Source organism: Labrus bergylta, chromosome 20 (assembly GCF_963930695.1).
Source record: "Labrus bergylta chromosome 20, fLabBer1.1, whole genome shotgun sequence".
Taxonomy (NCBI): Eukaryota; Metazoa; Chordata; class Actinopteri; order Labriformes; family Labridae; genus Labrus; species Labrus bergylta.
Genome location: NC_089214.1, coordinates 148,685 through 165,168, shown reverse-complemented (window position 1 = coordinate 165,168; position 16,484 = coordinate 148,685). Strand labels below are relative to the sequence as shown.

Genomic DNA, 16,484 nt, shown 5'->3' with positions numbered 1-16,484 from the left:
CAATCTTGGTCCAAATTCGACTTTAAGTCCCAGTCATGTTGAGCTCTGCTGTGTTTAAGTCTCACTGAGTGACTTAGAGCTGACAGGTTAACAGGTGCTGTGGACCATTTAAAAGAGCTGATAGTCTGGTGAACACATTTCTTTTATTTTCACATTTTTACTTCAAATCGTCACAGGACACACAGTTATTTAAATATCAGTCATATAATCGGGGTTCAATTGTCTAACTTTAAAAAAAACCGTGATTCTAGTGTTGTTCATCCATTCCAGTTTTCTATCACTAACCCGTCAAACAGATGTCCTCAATTATTTTATTCAACACTGTTAGCAGTTAGCTTCAGCACATACAATTAAGTGCGAATTAGACCTGATGGCAAGCTAATGTAAAGCAAACAAAGACCTAGCATTGCGTCTCAGTGCTAATGAAAGCTACAGCATCCTGTAATATTATAAACCTTTAAAATGATTAAACTATAAAACTACTCATGTATCACTATTAACCCACATGTATCACTATCACTACACATGTAACACGATAAACACACATGTATTACTATAAATACAGATGTATCACTATCACTACACATGTATCAATATAAATACAGATGTATCACTATCACTACACATGTATCAATATAAATACAGATGTATCACTATCACTACACATGTATCAATATAAATACAGATGTATCACTATCACTACACATGTATCACGATTAACAATGTATCCTTTTTTTTTTAAGATTTATTTTTGGGCTTTTTGTGCCTTTAATGCAGAGAGAGGACAGTGGATAGAGTCAGAAACCAGAGAGAGAGAGGACAGTGGATAGAGTCTGAAACCAGAGAGAGAGAGGACAGTGGATAGGGTTAGAAATCAGGGAGAGAGAGGACAGTGGATAGAGTCTGAAACCAGAGAGAGAGAGGACAGTGGATAGAGTCAGAAACCAGAGAAAGAGAGAGGACAGTGGATAGAGTCTGAAACCAGAGAGAGAGAGGACAGTGGATAGGGTTAGAAATCAGGGAGAGAGAGGACAGTGGATAGAGTCTGAAACCAGAGACAGAGAGGACAGTGGATAGAGTCTGAAACCAGAGAGAGAGAGGACAGTGGATAGAGTCTGAAACCAGAGACAGAGAGGACAGTGGATAGAGTCTGAAACCAGAGAGAGAGAGAGGACAGTGGATAGAGTCTGAAACCAGAGAAAGAGAGAGGACAGTGGATAGAGTCTGAAACCAGGGAGAGAGAGGACAGTGGATAGGGTTAGAAATCAGGGAGAGAGAGGACAGTGGATAGAGTCTGAAACCAGAGACAGAGAGGACAGTGGATAGAGTCTGAAACCAGAGAGAGAGAGGACAGTGGATAGAGTCTGAAACCAGAGACAGAGAGGACAGTGGATAGAGTCTGAAATCAGGGAGAGAGGACAGTGGATAGAGTCTGAAACCAGAGAGAGAGGACAGTAGATAGAGTCTGAAACCAGAGAGAGAGAGGACAGTGGATAGAGTCAGAAACCAGAGAGAGAGAGGACAGTGGATAGAGTCTGAAACCAGAGAGAGAGAGGACAGTGGATAGAGTCAGAAACCAGAGAGAGAGGACAGTGGATAGAGTCTGAAACCAGAGAGAGAGAGGACAGTGGATAGAGTCTGAAACCAGAGAGAGAGAGGACAGTGGATAGAGTCAGAAACCAGAGAGAGAGAGGACAGTGGATAGAGTCTGAAACCAGAGAGAGAGAGAGGACAGTGGATAGAGTCTGAAACCAGAGAGAGAGAGAGGACAGTGGATAGAGTCAGAAACCAGAGAGAGAGAGGACAGTGGATAGAGTCTGAAACCAGAGACAGAGAGGACAGTGGATAGAGTCTGAAACCAGGGAGAGAGAGAGGACAGTGGATAGAGTCTGAAACCAGAGAGAGAGAGGACAGTGGATAGAGTCTGAAATCAGGGAGAGAGAGAGGACAGTGGATAGAGTCAGAAACCAGAGAGAGAGAGAGGACAGTGGATAGAGTCTGAAACCAGGGAGAGAGAGAGGACAGTGGATAGAGTCAGAAATCAGGGAGAGAGAGAGGACAGTGGATAGAGTCTGAAACCAGGGAGAGAGAGAGGACAGTGGATAGAGTCAGAAACCAGAGAGAGAGAGAGGACAGTGGATAGAGTCAGAAACCAGGGAGAGAGAGAGGACAGTGGATAGAGTCAGAAATCAGGGAGAGAGAGAGGACAGTGGATAGAGTCAGAAATCAGGGAGAGAGAGAGAGAGAGGAATGACATGCGAGAAAGGGGCCACAGGCGGAAGGCGAACCCGGGCCGCCCGCTTGAGAGGACAGCCTCCATACATGGGGCGCGCGCACTAACCACTGCACCACCAGCACCCCACACATGTATAACTATATACAGCTAATAGAGAGCTAGTCACAGCTAATTAAAGCTAACAGAGAGCTAGTCACAGCTAATTAAAGCTAACAGAGAGCTAGTCACAGCTAATTAAAGCTAAGAAATAAGTTTACTTAAGTTTATTAACCCTTTAAAAACAGACTTGTTTTGTAAACATTGAAAAATTAAAATAATTAAAATAAAGGAAGACAGCTGAGATCAGGTAGTGTTTACACTCAGTGTTTACATGTAAACACTACCTGACACTTGTTAATCGATCACTCCTAATGCAGGAAGAAGCTGAGAATATACAGGAAGTAGCATTTCAGTGTATATCTAAACACCTGTGAGTGACAGCATAAGCGTCCAATCACATGGCTAGAGATTTGGTAGTGGTTGGGCTGATTTACACTTCATTCACTTGGATTGGTTGAACACTTTGGCTGCTTGTCTGTGTGTTCAGGACGTTTACACTCAGGAACTTTTCCAGGACTGTTCCAGGATGACAAGGACTTTGACATGAAGCTGCATTAAGAGATTCAGGTTTTCCAGGATTTAACACACATTATATTTCTATTAGCACTGGCATTGTCTGCCATGAAATAACATCCGCACATCAGACTGGGTTAATCACACGGTAAGCTCTGCCTACCTGGTGTTCCTATTGGTCACCAATAATACAGGTAATGTTATCTTTTTCCTGTTACCTGAAACGTTCAAAATAAGTTCCTGAAAGTGCTTTTTTATCCATCTATAATGATAATCGTTTGTGCATCAGAAGAATGTTCTCTGTTTAAAGAATGTCAGACAGATAATGTCACAGCAGGTAAAAACGTGATGATGTCATCGCCGGGTCCATTTGATCAGCGTCTCAGGTGATCGATACAGGAAGATCAGTTTGGCGTAAAGCTCCTCCTCCAACTCTAGTTCACCTGTCTCCCTCACCTGCACAGAAAACAGTACAGCATGTTTGTGGGTGGGGATACAAGTGTTGTCATGTTTGTTGTTGTTAATAAAGTTGTTGTGTACCAGGAAGATATCGGTGCAGAGTTTGAGGATGCGGTCGACACACGGCAGCTCCTCGAACATGATGGAGTGACTGATCCCACTGAAGAACTCTCGGACAAACTTCCCGATCACCAACACCACCGAGGCGTACAATCCCATGATGCTGCAGGCCGTAACACAGGGAGGAGAAGAAGATGAATTCTGGTACCAAAGATGTACTTCATTTCTTACCAAATTACTGCTACTGCTACCACTAATACTCCAACAGTTACACCAGAACTTTAAAGTGACACATGTTCTACTGCAGCACCTAGAGGTCATGTGTAGTCGTGTGTTTTACTGCAGTAAATAATAATGATGTGTACCCATATCCAGCCAGGAAGCCGAGACTGGGAGGACTGACTTTATCACTGAACACAAACAGCTGAAGCCCCGCCTCCCTCCTGTCACTTAGTGAGGCCCCGCCTTCATCAGGTATCAGACGAGGAGATGGTTGGTCGACGATCCACCACTCCTGGATCTCTTGGCTGTGATTGGTTGAGCGTTCCAAGTCCAGCAGGATGTCCATGTACTGTTCGTCTGATTGGAGGAGAAATGTTTGATGACATCACAGCAGCTTTGTTAAACTTCCTGTTTACATCCAGTATTTATGTTGATGCTTAACTGTTTTGTCATTTGAAAAGTTAAAATGATCCTGGATCGTTAACCTCATCAGTAAAAACTATTTAAATACAGTTATTTTAGATTTAGGGCCCGAGAACTGACCTCGGAGCGAGGACCCTATTGTATCTGTAGGAGTTATTATTCTCTTTTGCAACAAATGAATCGCTTAATTAGGGGCTTTAATTTGTATAAAAAAAAATCACCAAACTTCCCCCAAAATTCAGCCTTGTGTGATATTTAGGTAGGAGAACAAAATGACATTATGGCCATTCGCCCAACAGGAAGGGCGCTACGTTCAGTCAAAGTCCACATTCTGCGATTTCTGAGAATTCATGGTGCTCTTATTTGACTCATGATGAACAGCAATCTGCTGAAACTGTGTTGAGGTTGGGAGGGGATAGAGGGAGAGAGACAGAATGAGACAAACAAACAGATCAACAACAAATACCTGTATACAGATGTTGGATGGGTTTAGCATTGGAGTCGCTGGGAGCTCGGATGAAGCACGGAAAGACTTCATGTATGACTCTGAAAACAAACAAACAAACAAAGCTTGAGTTTAAATGTAAAACATGAAAAGACAAAACATCTTCAACAGACCAAAGGCTTTAGTAGACATATTGGTAGTCTAAAAACTTATTTTCTTTTAAGTCTAATGCTAATGCTAACCAGGTTTCCATTGGTTTGCTCTAGCATGCCAACGAACACTCAGACCTCATCAAACTCATGAGTCCAGTCCTTTTGACAGATAACCACGCCCACTCCATCAATCAGCACGTCCCCTTAATGACCAACCCCTTCTTGTGTTCATAGCCCGTCCCCTTTACTCACACAGGTAGTGTCCTGGTTCCATTCAGCAGTTGGATTAGTTCCAGGCGAGTCTGATCATCCAAGTAGGTCACATGTTTACCTGATGCAAGCTCCGCCTTTGCCCCCAGACTCAAGTTCCTGTCGAGAAAAAAAATAATACGATAATACTACCATAAATACAACAACCACTTTAACAACTACAAATACTACTACAACAACAACAACAAACAACCACAACAACCACTTTAACAACTACAAACTACTAAAACAACAACTACTACAACTACAACTATTACTACAACAACTACAAACTACTACAACAACCACTTTAACAACTATAAACTACTACAACAACAACTATAACAACAACTACAACAACTACTACTACAACAACCTCTTTAACAACTACAAATACTACAACACCTACTACTACAACAACAACTACAACAACTACTACTACAACAACCTCTTTAACAACTACAAATACTACAACACCTACTACTACAACAACAACTACAACAACTACTACTACAACAACCTCTTTAACAACTACAAATACTACAACACCTACTACTACAACAACAACTACAACAACTACTACTACAACAACCTCTTTAACAACTACAAATACTACAACCACTACTACTACTACAACAAACTACTACAACAACAACAACTACTACTACAACAACCTCTTTAACAACTACAAATACTACAACACCTACTACTACAACAACTACTACTACAACAACCTCTTTAACAACTACAAATACTACAACACCTACTACTACAACAAACTACTACAACAACAACTACAACAACTACTACTACAACAACCTCTTTAACAACTACAAATACTACAACCACTACTACTACTACAACAAACTACTACAACAACAACAACTACAACAACTACTACTACAACAACCTCTTTAACAACTACAAATACTACAACACCTACTACTACAACAAACTACTACAACAACAACTACAACAACTACTACTACAACAACCTCTTTAACAACTACAAATACTACAACACCTACTACTACAACAAACTACTACAACAACAACAACTACAACAACTACTACAACAACCTCTTTAACAACTACAAATACTACAACCACTACTACTACTACAACAAACTACTACAACAACAACTACAACAACTACTACTACAACAACCTCTTTAACAACTACAAATACTACAACACCTACTACAACAACAACTACCACAACTACAACAACTACTACTACAACAACCACTTTAACAACTACAAACTACTACAAACAACCACAACAACTACTAGTACAAAAAACACTTTAACAACTACAAACTACTACAACAACAACTAGAAACAACCACAACAGCAACTACTACTACAACAACAACAACAACTACCACAACCACAACAACTATTACTACAACAACTACCACAACCACTTTAACAACTACAAACTACTACAACAAAAACGACAACAACTACAACAACTATTACTACAACAACCCCAACAACAACCACAAAAACTACAACAACCACTTTAAAAACTACTACAACAACAACAACTACAACAACAACCACAACTACAACAACTACTGCTACAACAACCACTTTAAAAACTACAAACTACTACAACAACAACAAAAACAACCACTTTAAAAACTACAAACTACTACAACAACAACAACTACAACAACAACCACAACAACTACTGCTACAACAACCACTTTAAAAAGTACAAACTACTACAACAACTACAAACTACTACAAACAACCACAACAACAACTACTAGTACAACAACCAATTTAACAACTACAAACTACTACAACAACAACTACAAACAACCACAACAACTATTACTACAACAACCACTTTAACAACTACAAACTACTACAACAACAACTACAAACAACCACAACAACAACTACTACAACAACAACAACTACCACAACCACAACAACTATTACTACAACAACAACAACTACCACAACCACAACAACTATTACTACTACAACAACAACTACCACAACCACTTTAACAACTACAAACTACTACAACAAAAACGACAACAACTACAACAACTATTAATACAACAACCCCAACAACAACCACAACAACTACAACAACCACTTTAAAAACTACAAACTACTACAACTACAACAACTACAACAACTACAACAACAACCACAACTACTGCTACAACAACCACTTTAAAAAGTACAAACTACTACAACAACAACTACAACAACCACAACAACTAAAACAACCACTTTAAAAACTACAAACTACTACAACAACAACCACAACAACTACTGCTACAACAACCACTTTAAAAAGTACAAACTACTACAACAACAACAACTACAAACAACCACAACTATTACTACAACAACCACTTTAACAACTACAAATACTACAACAACAACAACAACTATTACAACAACAACCACTTTAACAACTACAAACTACTACAAACAACCACAACAACTACTAGTACAACAACCACTTTAACAACTACAAACTACTACAACAACAACTACAAACAACCACAACAACTATTACTACAACAACCACTTTAACAACTACAAACTACTACAACAACAACAACAACAAACAACCACAACAACAACTACTACAACAACAACAACTACCACAACCACAACAACTATTACTACAACAACAACAACAACTACCACAACCACTTTAACAACTACAAACTACTACAACAAAAACAACAACTACAGCTACAACAACCACTTTAAAAAGTACAAACTACCACAACAACAACTACAACAACTACTGCTACAACAACCACTTTAAAAAGTACAAACTACTAAAACAACAACAACTACAAACAACCACAACTATTACTACAACAACCACTTTAACAACTACAAATACTACAACAACAACAACTATTACAACAACAACCACTTTAACAACTACAAACTACTACAACAACAACAACTACAAACAACCACAACAACCACTTTAACAACTACAAACTACTACTACAACAACAACAACAACTACCACAACAACTATTACTACAACAACAACTACCACAACTACAACAACAACTACAACACCTACTACTACTACAACCACTTTAACAACTACAAACTACTACAACAAAAACTACAACAACTATCACTACAACAACAACAACAACAACTACAACAACCACTTTAAAAACTACTACAACAACCACTTTAAAAACTACAAACTACTACAACAACTAATGCTACAACAACCACTTTAAAAACTACAAACTACTACAACAACAACAACAACAACAACCACAACTACAACAAACATGACAACTACAACAACTACCACAACACCTACAACTGCGATTACAACAACTACAACAACTGCTACAACTTCAACTACTACGACAACAACTATAACAAAAACTTCTTCTACTACAACAACTTCAACAACAACAACAACTTCTTCTACCACCACAACAACAACCACTACCACAACAACTACAACAACTACCACAACAACTTCTTCTACCACCACAACAACAACTACAACAACTACAACAACAACCACTGCTACAACAACCACTTTAAAAAGTACAAACTACTACAACAACAACTACAACAACCACAACAACTAAAACAACCACTTTAAAAACTACAAACTACTACAACAACAACCACAACAACTACTGCTACAACAACCACTTTAAAAAGTACAAACTACTACAACAACAACAACTACAAACAACCACAACTATTACTACAACAACCACTTTAACAACTACAAATACTACAACAACAACAACAACTATTACAACAACAACCACTTTAACAACTACAAACTACTACAACAACAACTACAAACAACAACTTTAACAACTACAAACTACTACAAACAACCACAACAACTACTAGTACAACAACCACTTTAACAACTACAAACTACTACAACAACAACTACAAACAACCACAACAACTATTACTACAACAACCACTTTAACAACTACAAATACTACAACAACAACAACAACTATTACAACAACAACCACTTTAACAACTACAAACTACTACAACAACAACTACAAACAACAACTTTAACAACTACAAACTACTACAAACAACCACAACAACTACTAGTACAACAACCACTTTAACAACTACAAACTACTACAACAACAACTACAAACAACCACAACAACTATTACTACAACAACAACAACAACTACCACAACCACTTTAACAACTACAAACTACTACAACAACAACAACAACAAACAACCACAACAACAACTACTACAACAACAACAACTACCACAACCACAACAACTATTACTACAACAACAACAACAACTACCACAACCACTTTAACAACTACAAACTACTACAACAAAAACAACAACTACAGCTACAACAACCACTTTAAAAAGTACAAACTACTAAAACAACAACAACTACAAACAACCACAACTATTACTACAACAACCACTTTAACAACTACAAATACTACAACAACAACAACTATTACAACAACAACCACTTTAACAACTACAAACTACTACAACAACAACAACTACAAACAACCACAACAACCACTTTAACAACTACAAACTACTACTACAACAACAACAACAACTACCACAACAACTATTACTACAACAACAACTACCACAACTACAACAACTACAACACCTACTACTACTACAACCACTTTAACAACTACAAACTACTACAACAAAAACTACAACAACTATCACTACAACAACAACAACAACCACAACAACTACAACAACTACAACAACCACTTTAAAAACTACTACAACAACCACTTTAAAAACTACAAACTACTACAACAACTAATGCTACAACAACCACTTTAAAAACTACAAACTACTACAACAACAACAACAACAACAACCACAACTACAACAAACATGACAACTACAACAACTACCACAACACCTACAACTGCGATTACAACAACTACAACAACTGCCACAACATCTACAACAACTACTACAACTTCAACTACTACGACAACAACTATAACAAAAACTTCTTCTACTACAACAACAACTTCAACAACAACAACAACTTCTTCTACCACCACAACAACAACCACTACCACAACAACTACAACAACTACCACAACAACTTCTTCTACCACCACAACAACAACAACAAACACAGCAACAACAACAACAGAATGACTAATATAAGTATTAATCAGTATTTATTAATGACTAATAGAAGTATTGATCAGTATTTATTAATGACTAATAGAAGTATTGGTCAGTATTTATTAATGATTAACAAAAGTATTGATCAGTATTTATTAATTACTAGCAAAAGTATTGATCAGTATTTATTAATGACTAACAAAGGTATTGATCAGTATTTATTAATGACTAACAAAAGTATTGATCAGTATTTATTAATGACTAACAGAAGTATTGATCAGTATTTATTAATGACTAACAGAAGTATTGATTAGTATTCATTGATGATGTCTGATCGGTGAGATAAAGCTGACCTCTGAACAGTCCAGGATAGGGTCAGGGGGAAGTGGTCCAGGTGCAGCACTTGGCTCAGGTACTGCCTGCTGGGTGGACTGATGGTCCACAGAGAGTTACTGCTGCCCTGCAGCTCTGCCACTGTCACGTCCTCAGGACCATATGCTTCCAGGAACTGCAAGGCACTCTGGGAAAGCCAGCCTAATGATAAAATGCTATACAACTACAAGCTGTACTACAATGAGTATGTGTAGTGTTACTGCTTACAGGTGTGTAGCTGTAGGAGGCGGTGAAGGAGCTGAAGTCTTCCTCAGTCAGATCCCGGAGCTGATTCTGTTGAGCGCTCATCGTGAAGATAGGCTGTCGACAACAACAGCTGCTCAGCTCTAGTACTACTAGCATTACTGCGAACACTGCTACAGTAATCTACAGCTACAGCTGGTCTGAACAGGTGAGTCAGAAAAGGTGAGTCTGAACAGGTGAGTCAGTACAGGTGACTCTGAACAGGTGAGTCTGAACAGGTGAGTCAGTACAGGTGAGTCAGAACAGGTGAGTCTGAACAGATGAGTCAGAACAGGTGAATCAGAACAGGTGAGTCTGAACAGGTGAGTCAGTACAGGGGAGTCTGAACAGGTGAGTCTAAACAGGTGAGTGAACAGGTGAGTCTGAACAGGTGAGTCAGAACAGGTGAGTCAGAACAGGTGAGTCAGAACAGGTGAGTCTGAACAGGTGAGTCAGAACAGGTGAGTCTGAACAGGTGAGTCTGAACAGGTGAGTCAGTACAGGGGAGTCTGAACAGGTGAGTCTAAACAGGTGAGTCTGAACAGGTGAGTCTGAACAGGTGAGTCTGAACAGGTGAGTCAGTACAGGTGAGTCAGAACAGGTAAGTTTACCTGGAAGCCTCCCAGTGTGATGGTCAGAGAGACATCGAGCGGTCGGTTGACGACTCCAGCGACAGATTTGACGAGCGACATGAAGAGCAGCGGGAACCAGACGATACAGATGAGCAGCAGAACGATGAGCCCGCCCATCCCGTACTTCACCACCCGCTTCTTCTTCTGCCCGCGGGGCTGAGGGTACCTCTGCGTACACACACAATACACACTACATTACACGCACGCACACGCGCGCACGCACACAGACACACACGCGCACACGCACGCACGCACACACGCGCACACGCACACACACACACTTTCTCGGACTCCCTCCAGCACTTTAAGACGAAGCAATGGGCGTAGACGTCCTCCACACAGATCCAGGAGGACAGAGACAGGGTGGTGTCCGTCCACACCCAATCCATCACCGCCCTCAACTCCGTCAGGAAGGGAACCAGACGGAACCTTCAGACAGAATCACAGACAGGTAAAGACAGACAGGTGGTAAGACAGTTGATGTGTTATGAAAGAGCCTTTATGAGTTCATGGTTAAAGGTCAAGTTAAAGAAGTGTGGCAGAGCCTTCATCAGGGTGCAAAGGTCATGGCAGGATGGGTTTATACGGTGCCTTAGATCAACCAAATAATATCTCAGCATTAGTGAACAACTTCCGTCCAGAATATGTAAAAAGTGTTAAGAGGAATATGTACCCCACCAAAGAAAGGAAGCAGTTTGAACTCATCTGTACCTGTACCTTTAAACCACAGATCTAAAGATACACTCTGAGACTCTTCTACGAGCTGAGAATCATCCCGACTTGACAGCTGGTGTCACATGAATCTCAAACGTGATGCTGCTGCTGGGGTCAAAGTTGAAGTAGGATAGCCGAGCTTCGATTATGAACCTCTTATCATTTATCTTATAACCCAGCCTTTCTGTTTCTTATTGACTCATTAGATCTGTCCATGTGCTTCTTTATTCATTTTAGTTAAAGTTATCATTGTTTTCATTTTATTCAAATAAAGAGGCAGGGTATTGATCCTTCATTTCATAACTGATCAACTTTGAATGTCTACAACAGGCGTAATGCTGTCGGCCCCGCCCACTTTGGTATAGCCAATTGGAGCTCAGAAGAGCAGATTCAGTGACTTCTTTTAAACCACTTCACAGACTTTTCTTTCCTTTAATCATTGAATGACTTGTAATCTCTTCATCCTTTCTTCATGTTTTACTCATCTTTCTTTATTCTGTTGCCGTCCTGACTTCCTGTCTTTGCTCTGTCACTCAAAGCACTTCTGTGTTTAATGCTAAGCTAGGCTAACAATCCTGAGTTGGCGGAGTCTCACCCTTGGAACAGGAAGAGGTTCAGGTAGTTGTAGCTCTTCGTCAGGAAGTTTCCCAGAACTCGTGTGGGGTAACCCGATCGAATCTGATAGGCCGACAGACCGAAGTACACACACTTCACAAAGTACCAGAGCTGAGCCACCAGGTTCTGACTGAAACGCCTGGAGAGAGAGACAGGCAGAGAGACAGACAGGTTAGAGAGAGAGAGAGACAGACACGTTAGAGAGACTGACAGGTTAGAGAGAGCGAGACAGGCAGAGAGACAGACAGGTAAGACAGAGGACAGACAGGCAGGTTAGAGAGAGAGAGACAGGCAGAGAGACAGACAGGTTAGAGAGAGAGAGAGACAGACACGTTAGAGAGACTGACAGGTTAGAGAGAGCGAGACAGGCAGAGAGACAGACAGGTAAGACAGAGGACAGACAGGCAGGTTAGAGAGAGAGAGAGAGAGAGAGAGAGAGAGAGAGAGAGACAGTTAAGACAGAGGAAAGACAGGTTAGAAAGAGAGAGACAGGCAGAGAGACAGACAGGTTAGAGAGAGGGAGTCAGGTATAGGTGAGACAGACAGCTATAGGTGAGACAGACAGGTAAAGGTGAGGCACACAGGTAAAAGTGAGACAGACAGGTAAAGGTGAGACAGACAGGTAAAGGTTAGAATAAAAGGTAACATTGAGACAGACGGGTAGGAGAGAGACAGACAGGTAAAGGTCAGACAGACAGGTAAAGGTTAGAATAAAAGGTAACAGTGAGACAGACGGGTAGGAGAGAGACAGGTAATTGTCAGACAGACAGGTAAAGGTTAGAATAAAAGGTAACAGTGAGACAGACGGGTAGGAGAGAGACAGACAGGTAAAGGTTAGAATAAAAGGTAACAGTGAGACAGATGGGTAAGAGAGAGACAGACAGGTAAAGGTCAGACAGACAGGTAAAGGTTAGAATAAAAGGTAACAGTGAGACAGACGGGTAGGAGAGACAGACAGGTAAAGGTTAGAATAAAAGGTAACAGTGAGACAGATGGGTAAGAGAGAGACAGACAGGTAAAGGTCAGACAGACAGGTAAAGGTTAGAATAAAAGGTAACAGTGAGACAGACGGGTAGGAGAGAGACAGACAGGTAAAGGTGAGTTACCTCTCAGTGACCGTTGGCAGGATGAAAAACATCCAGAAGTGAATCCCAAAAACCAAAATCACCTGAAAGACCAACTTCCCCAAAACTGTCTTCCTCAAATACAGAGCCCTGTCTATCACCATGGTACCTGTAGACAGACAGGTGGACAGTGAGACAGGCAGACAGACAGGCAGGTGGACAGTGAGACAGGCAAACAGGCAGACAGGCAGACAGGCAGACAGACAGACAGATAGATAGGTAAACTCACCAAACTGGATCAGAACCATCACCAGGAAAGCTTCAGGGACCTGGTCCTCTGAGAGGGAGGAAGTGATGTCAGCAGCTGCAGAGTGTTTCTGGGAAATGGAGTTGAACAGAGTGAGTAGAGGGGAGTTCAACAGAATGTGATGAACAGACTGTGAACGATGTTTTACCCCGAAAGCCCAGAAGCCAAAGACGATGATGATGAAGTCGACGGTGTCAGCCAGGAACATGAGGACGTAGACATCAGTTACAGCGCTGTATTCTGGTTGGACGAGAGCTCTAAAGAACTGAAGAACAGGACGATAGAGAGACAAACACCTGACAGAGAGTGAGAGAGAGAGCATTATCCATAAAAAGCTGTTTGACACTGGACGATGGTTAGCTCAGGTGTTACCTTACCTGCTAACACAGGTGTTTTTGGATCTTATAAAAACTTCTTGGACTTTCTCCAGCAGCAGATGGACCCTGCTGAGCTGCTGGGCTCTGGAGCTAACACTGCCTACAAAGACACAAAGAAGAAAAACAGAAGCTCATTCATCAGTCTGGTCTGTCCTCTGACTTCTGTCTGCTGCTGCACCACTCACCTGGACTCACCTGGACTCACCTGGACTCACCTGGACCCACCTGGACTCAGCTTTATTTGTACAGCACCTTTCATACATAAACCCAAAGTGCTTCACAAAAGAGCAGGATGAAAACACAAAGAATGTCAAATCCTTAGAATTGACATTCTTTGTGTTTTCATGAAATAAAACAAAATAAAAAGAAGAGATAAAAGAAATGTAAAAACAATGACAAAGGAAAAAGTCAAAGCAGTAAAATCCCTCCTAATTAAAAGCCAGATGAAAGGCAGGTCTTTAGTTTAAAAACACCCAGAGCTCGTGGTGGTCCCATGAGGGACCTTTAAAAGAGAAGGACCTGGGTCCCGTGACGATGGCTGGCTAGAGGACGTGTTTTCACCGAGCTCCCGCTCCCACTCTATTTTAATTATATTTGAGACGGTCTAATGTAACCAGTTTAGCTCATTACATCAACACAGTGTTGTAACAACTTGTAACGGGAAGAAAGGTACCCTCTTAAGTGACGAGATGTCAAAACAGACGAAAATTCAACCACGCAAGTCAACAGCTGCTACAACTGCTAGCCAAACGAGCATGAAGGTAGCAAAACCCTGCCAACAATGGACGCCACAGCTTTAATTCACGAGGTAACTCAGAACTTTAGCGATGTTATGGAAAAAAAACGTTCTAAGTTCTCTGAGAAAAATTTCCACGACCCTGGAAAGCCAGTCCAAACGCATTACCGCGGCTGAACAGAGAGTATCGGATGTGGAGGACACGGTGGCCGGTCTGGAGGCAAGACTCGCCGATGCAGAGAAGAAAGTGAAGGTGATGGCTGATGGCATACATGACATGGAAAACCGGAGCAGGCGGGATAATATCCGCATACTCAATTTGTAAGAGGGCACGCATCTTGGCTGCCCACTGTTGGGCCATGCAGGTTTAGGACAGTCAAACAATGGACTTGGGCCTGCACCTCTGTAAAAGTGTTTCAACAATTGTTGATCGAAGCAGAAACTGTAATTTTTATCTTTGTTGGACCTACGTCCTGAGTTTTAACTGTTTAAAACTCTTGTTGTTGTTTCGGACCGCTGCGTCCTATATGTGTTTAGCGTAACAGCGTTATAACCGGGTATTACTCCTCTGATCAGAAAGGCCAGTGTAAGCCGTATTAACCTGAATTCGGCTATTGGTTTGTTTCTGTGAATGAAGGGAATTACTCCGAGTTGTGGCGCGGGAGTCGGACTGTGATCCGGCCTCTTCAGGCACGCATTTCTCTTTTATTTCCCCTTCTACGAACACACACACACACACACACACACACACACACACACACACACACACACACACACACACACACACACACACACACACACACACACACACACACACACACACACACACACACACACACACACACACACACACACACACACACACACACACACACACACACACACACACACACACACACACACACACACACACACACACACACACACACACACACACACACACACACACACACACACACACACACACACACACACACACACACCCCTTCCACAAGTCTTTGCTTGATAATGTTTGTTGCTTAGGTTAGTTTATAATAGTTATTTGTTTGATTAAGTTCATTGATTTTGGATTGATGTTCTTTGTTTAAATAAATTCTGTTATAATTTAAGAGAGCAGTTGTTTGTGGTTACTGGTGTATTTACATTGTGATATAAGCTGGGTGCGAAGGCTTTGTGTACGGATTTCACGCCTTCATTAAATATAGTTATTCATTATTAATAATATTAGTAATTAAAGAACTAATTTGAGACTGATTTGAGTGATATTTTGGTTATATTTACCTGATTACAGGTTGGTGCCCCAAAACGAGATTAAACATAGTTTAATGATATTTTATTTATATTATTAATAATTAAGTATAATTATTAAAGAATATAACCAAAGTTGACTTGATACAACCCCAACACCACCAT

General features: G+C 40.7%; 1 protein-coding gene across 1 annotated transcript in view; it reads right to left on the bottom strand.

Annotated features, from left to right (window-relative positions):
- Window positions 1-124: 124 nt before the first annotated feature.
- The window catches only part of LOC110001235 (piezo-type mechanosensitive ion channel component 2), a 59,771-nt gene continuing 43,411 nt past the window's right edge, over window positions 125-16,484 (bottom strand). Inside the window, exons 40-53 of the mRNA XM_065948719.1 lie at window positions 14,336-14,435; window positions 14,107-14,254; window positions 13,941-14,028; window positions 13,694-13,820; window positions 12,568-12,726; window positions 11,540-11,687; window positions 11,238-11,426; window positions 10,612-10,704; window positions 10,365-10,531; window positions 4,862-4,978; window positions 4,479-4,558; window positions 3,733-3,946; window positions 3,389-3,530; window positions 125-3,304 (exon numbers count right to left, since the gene is read on the bottom strand). Coding sequence (XP_065804791.1) covers window positions 3,203-3,304; window positions 3,389-3,530; window positions 3,733-3,946; window positions 4,479-4,558; window positions 4,862-4,978; window positions 10,365-10,531; window positions 10,612-10,704; window positions 11,238-11,426; window positions 11,540-11,687; window positions 12,568-12,726; window positions 13,694-13,820; window positions 13,941-14,028; window positions 14,107-14,254; window positions 14,336-14,435 — 1,874 coding nt within the window. The 3' untranslated portion in view covers window positions 125-3,202. The remainder of the gene's footprint in view (window positions 3,305-3,388; window positions 3,531-3,732; window positions 3,947-4,478; window positions 4,559-4,861; window positions 4,979-10,364; window positions 10,532-10,611; window positions 10,705-11,237; window positions 11,427-11,539; window positions 11,688-12,567; window positions 12,727-13,693; window positions 13,821-13,940; window positions 14,029-14,106; window positions 14,255-14,335; window positions 14,436-16,484) is intronic.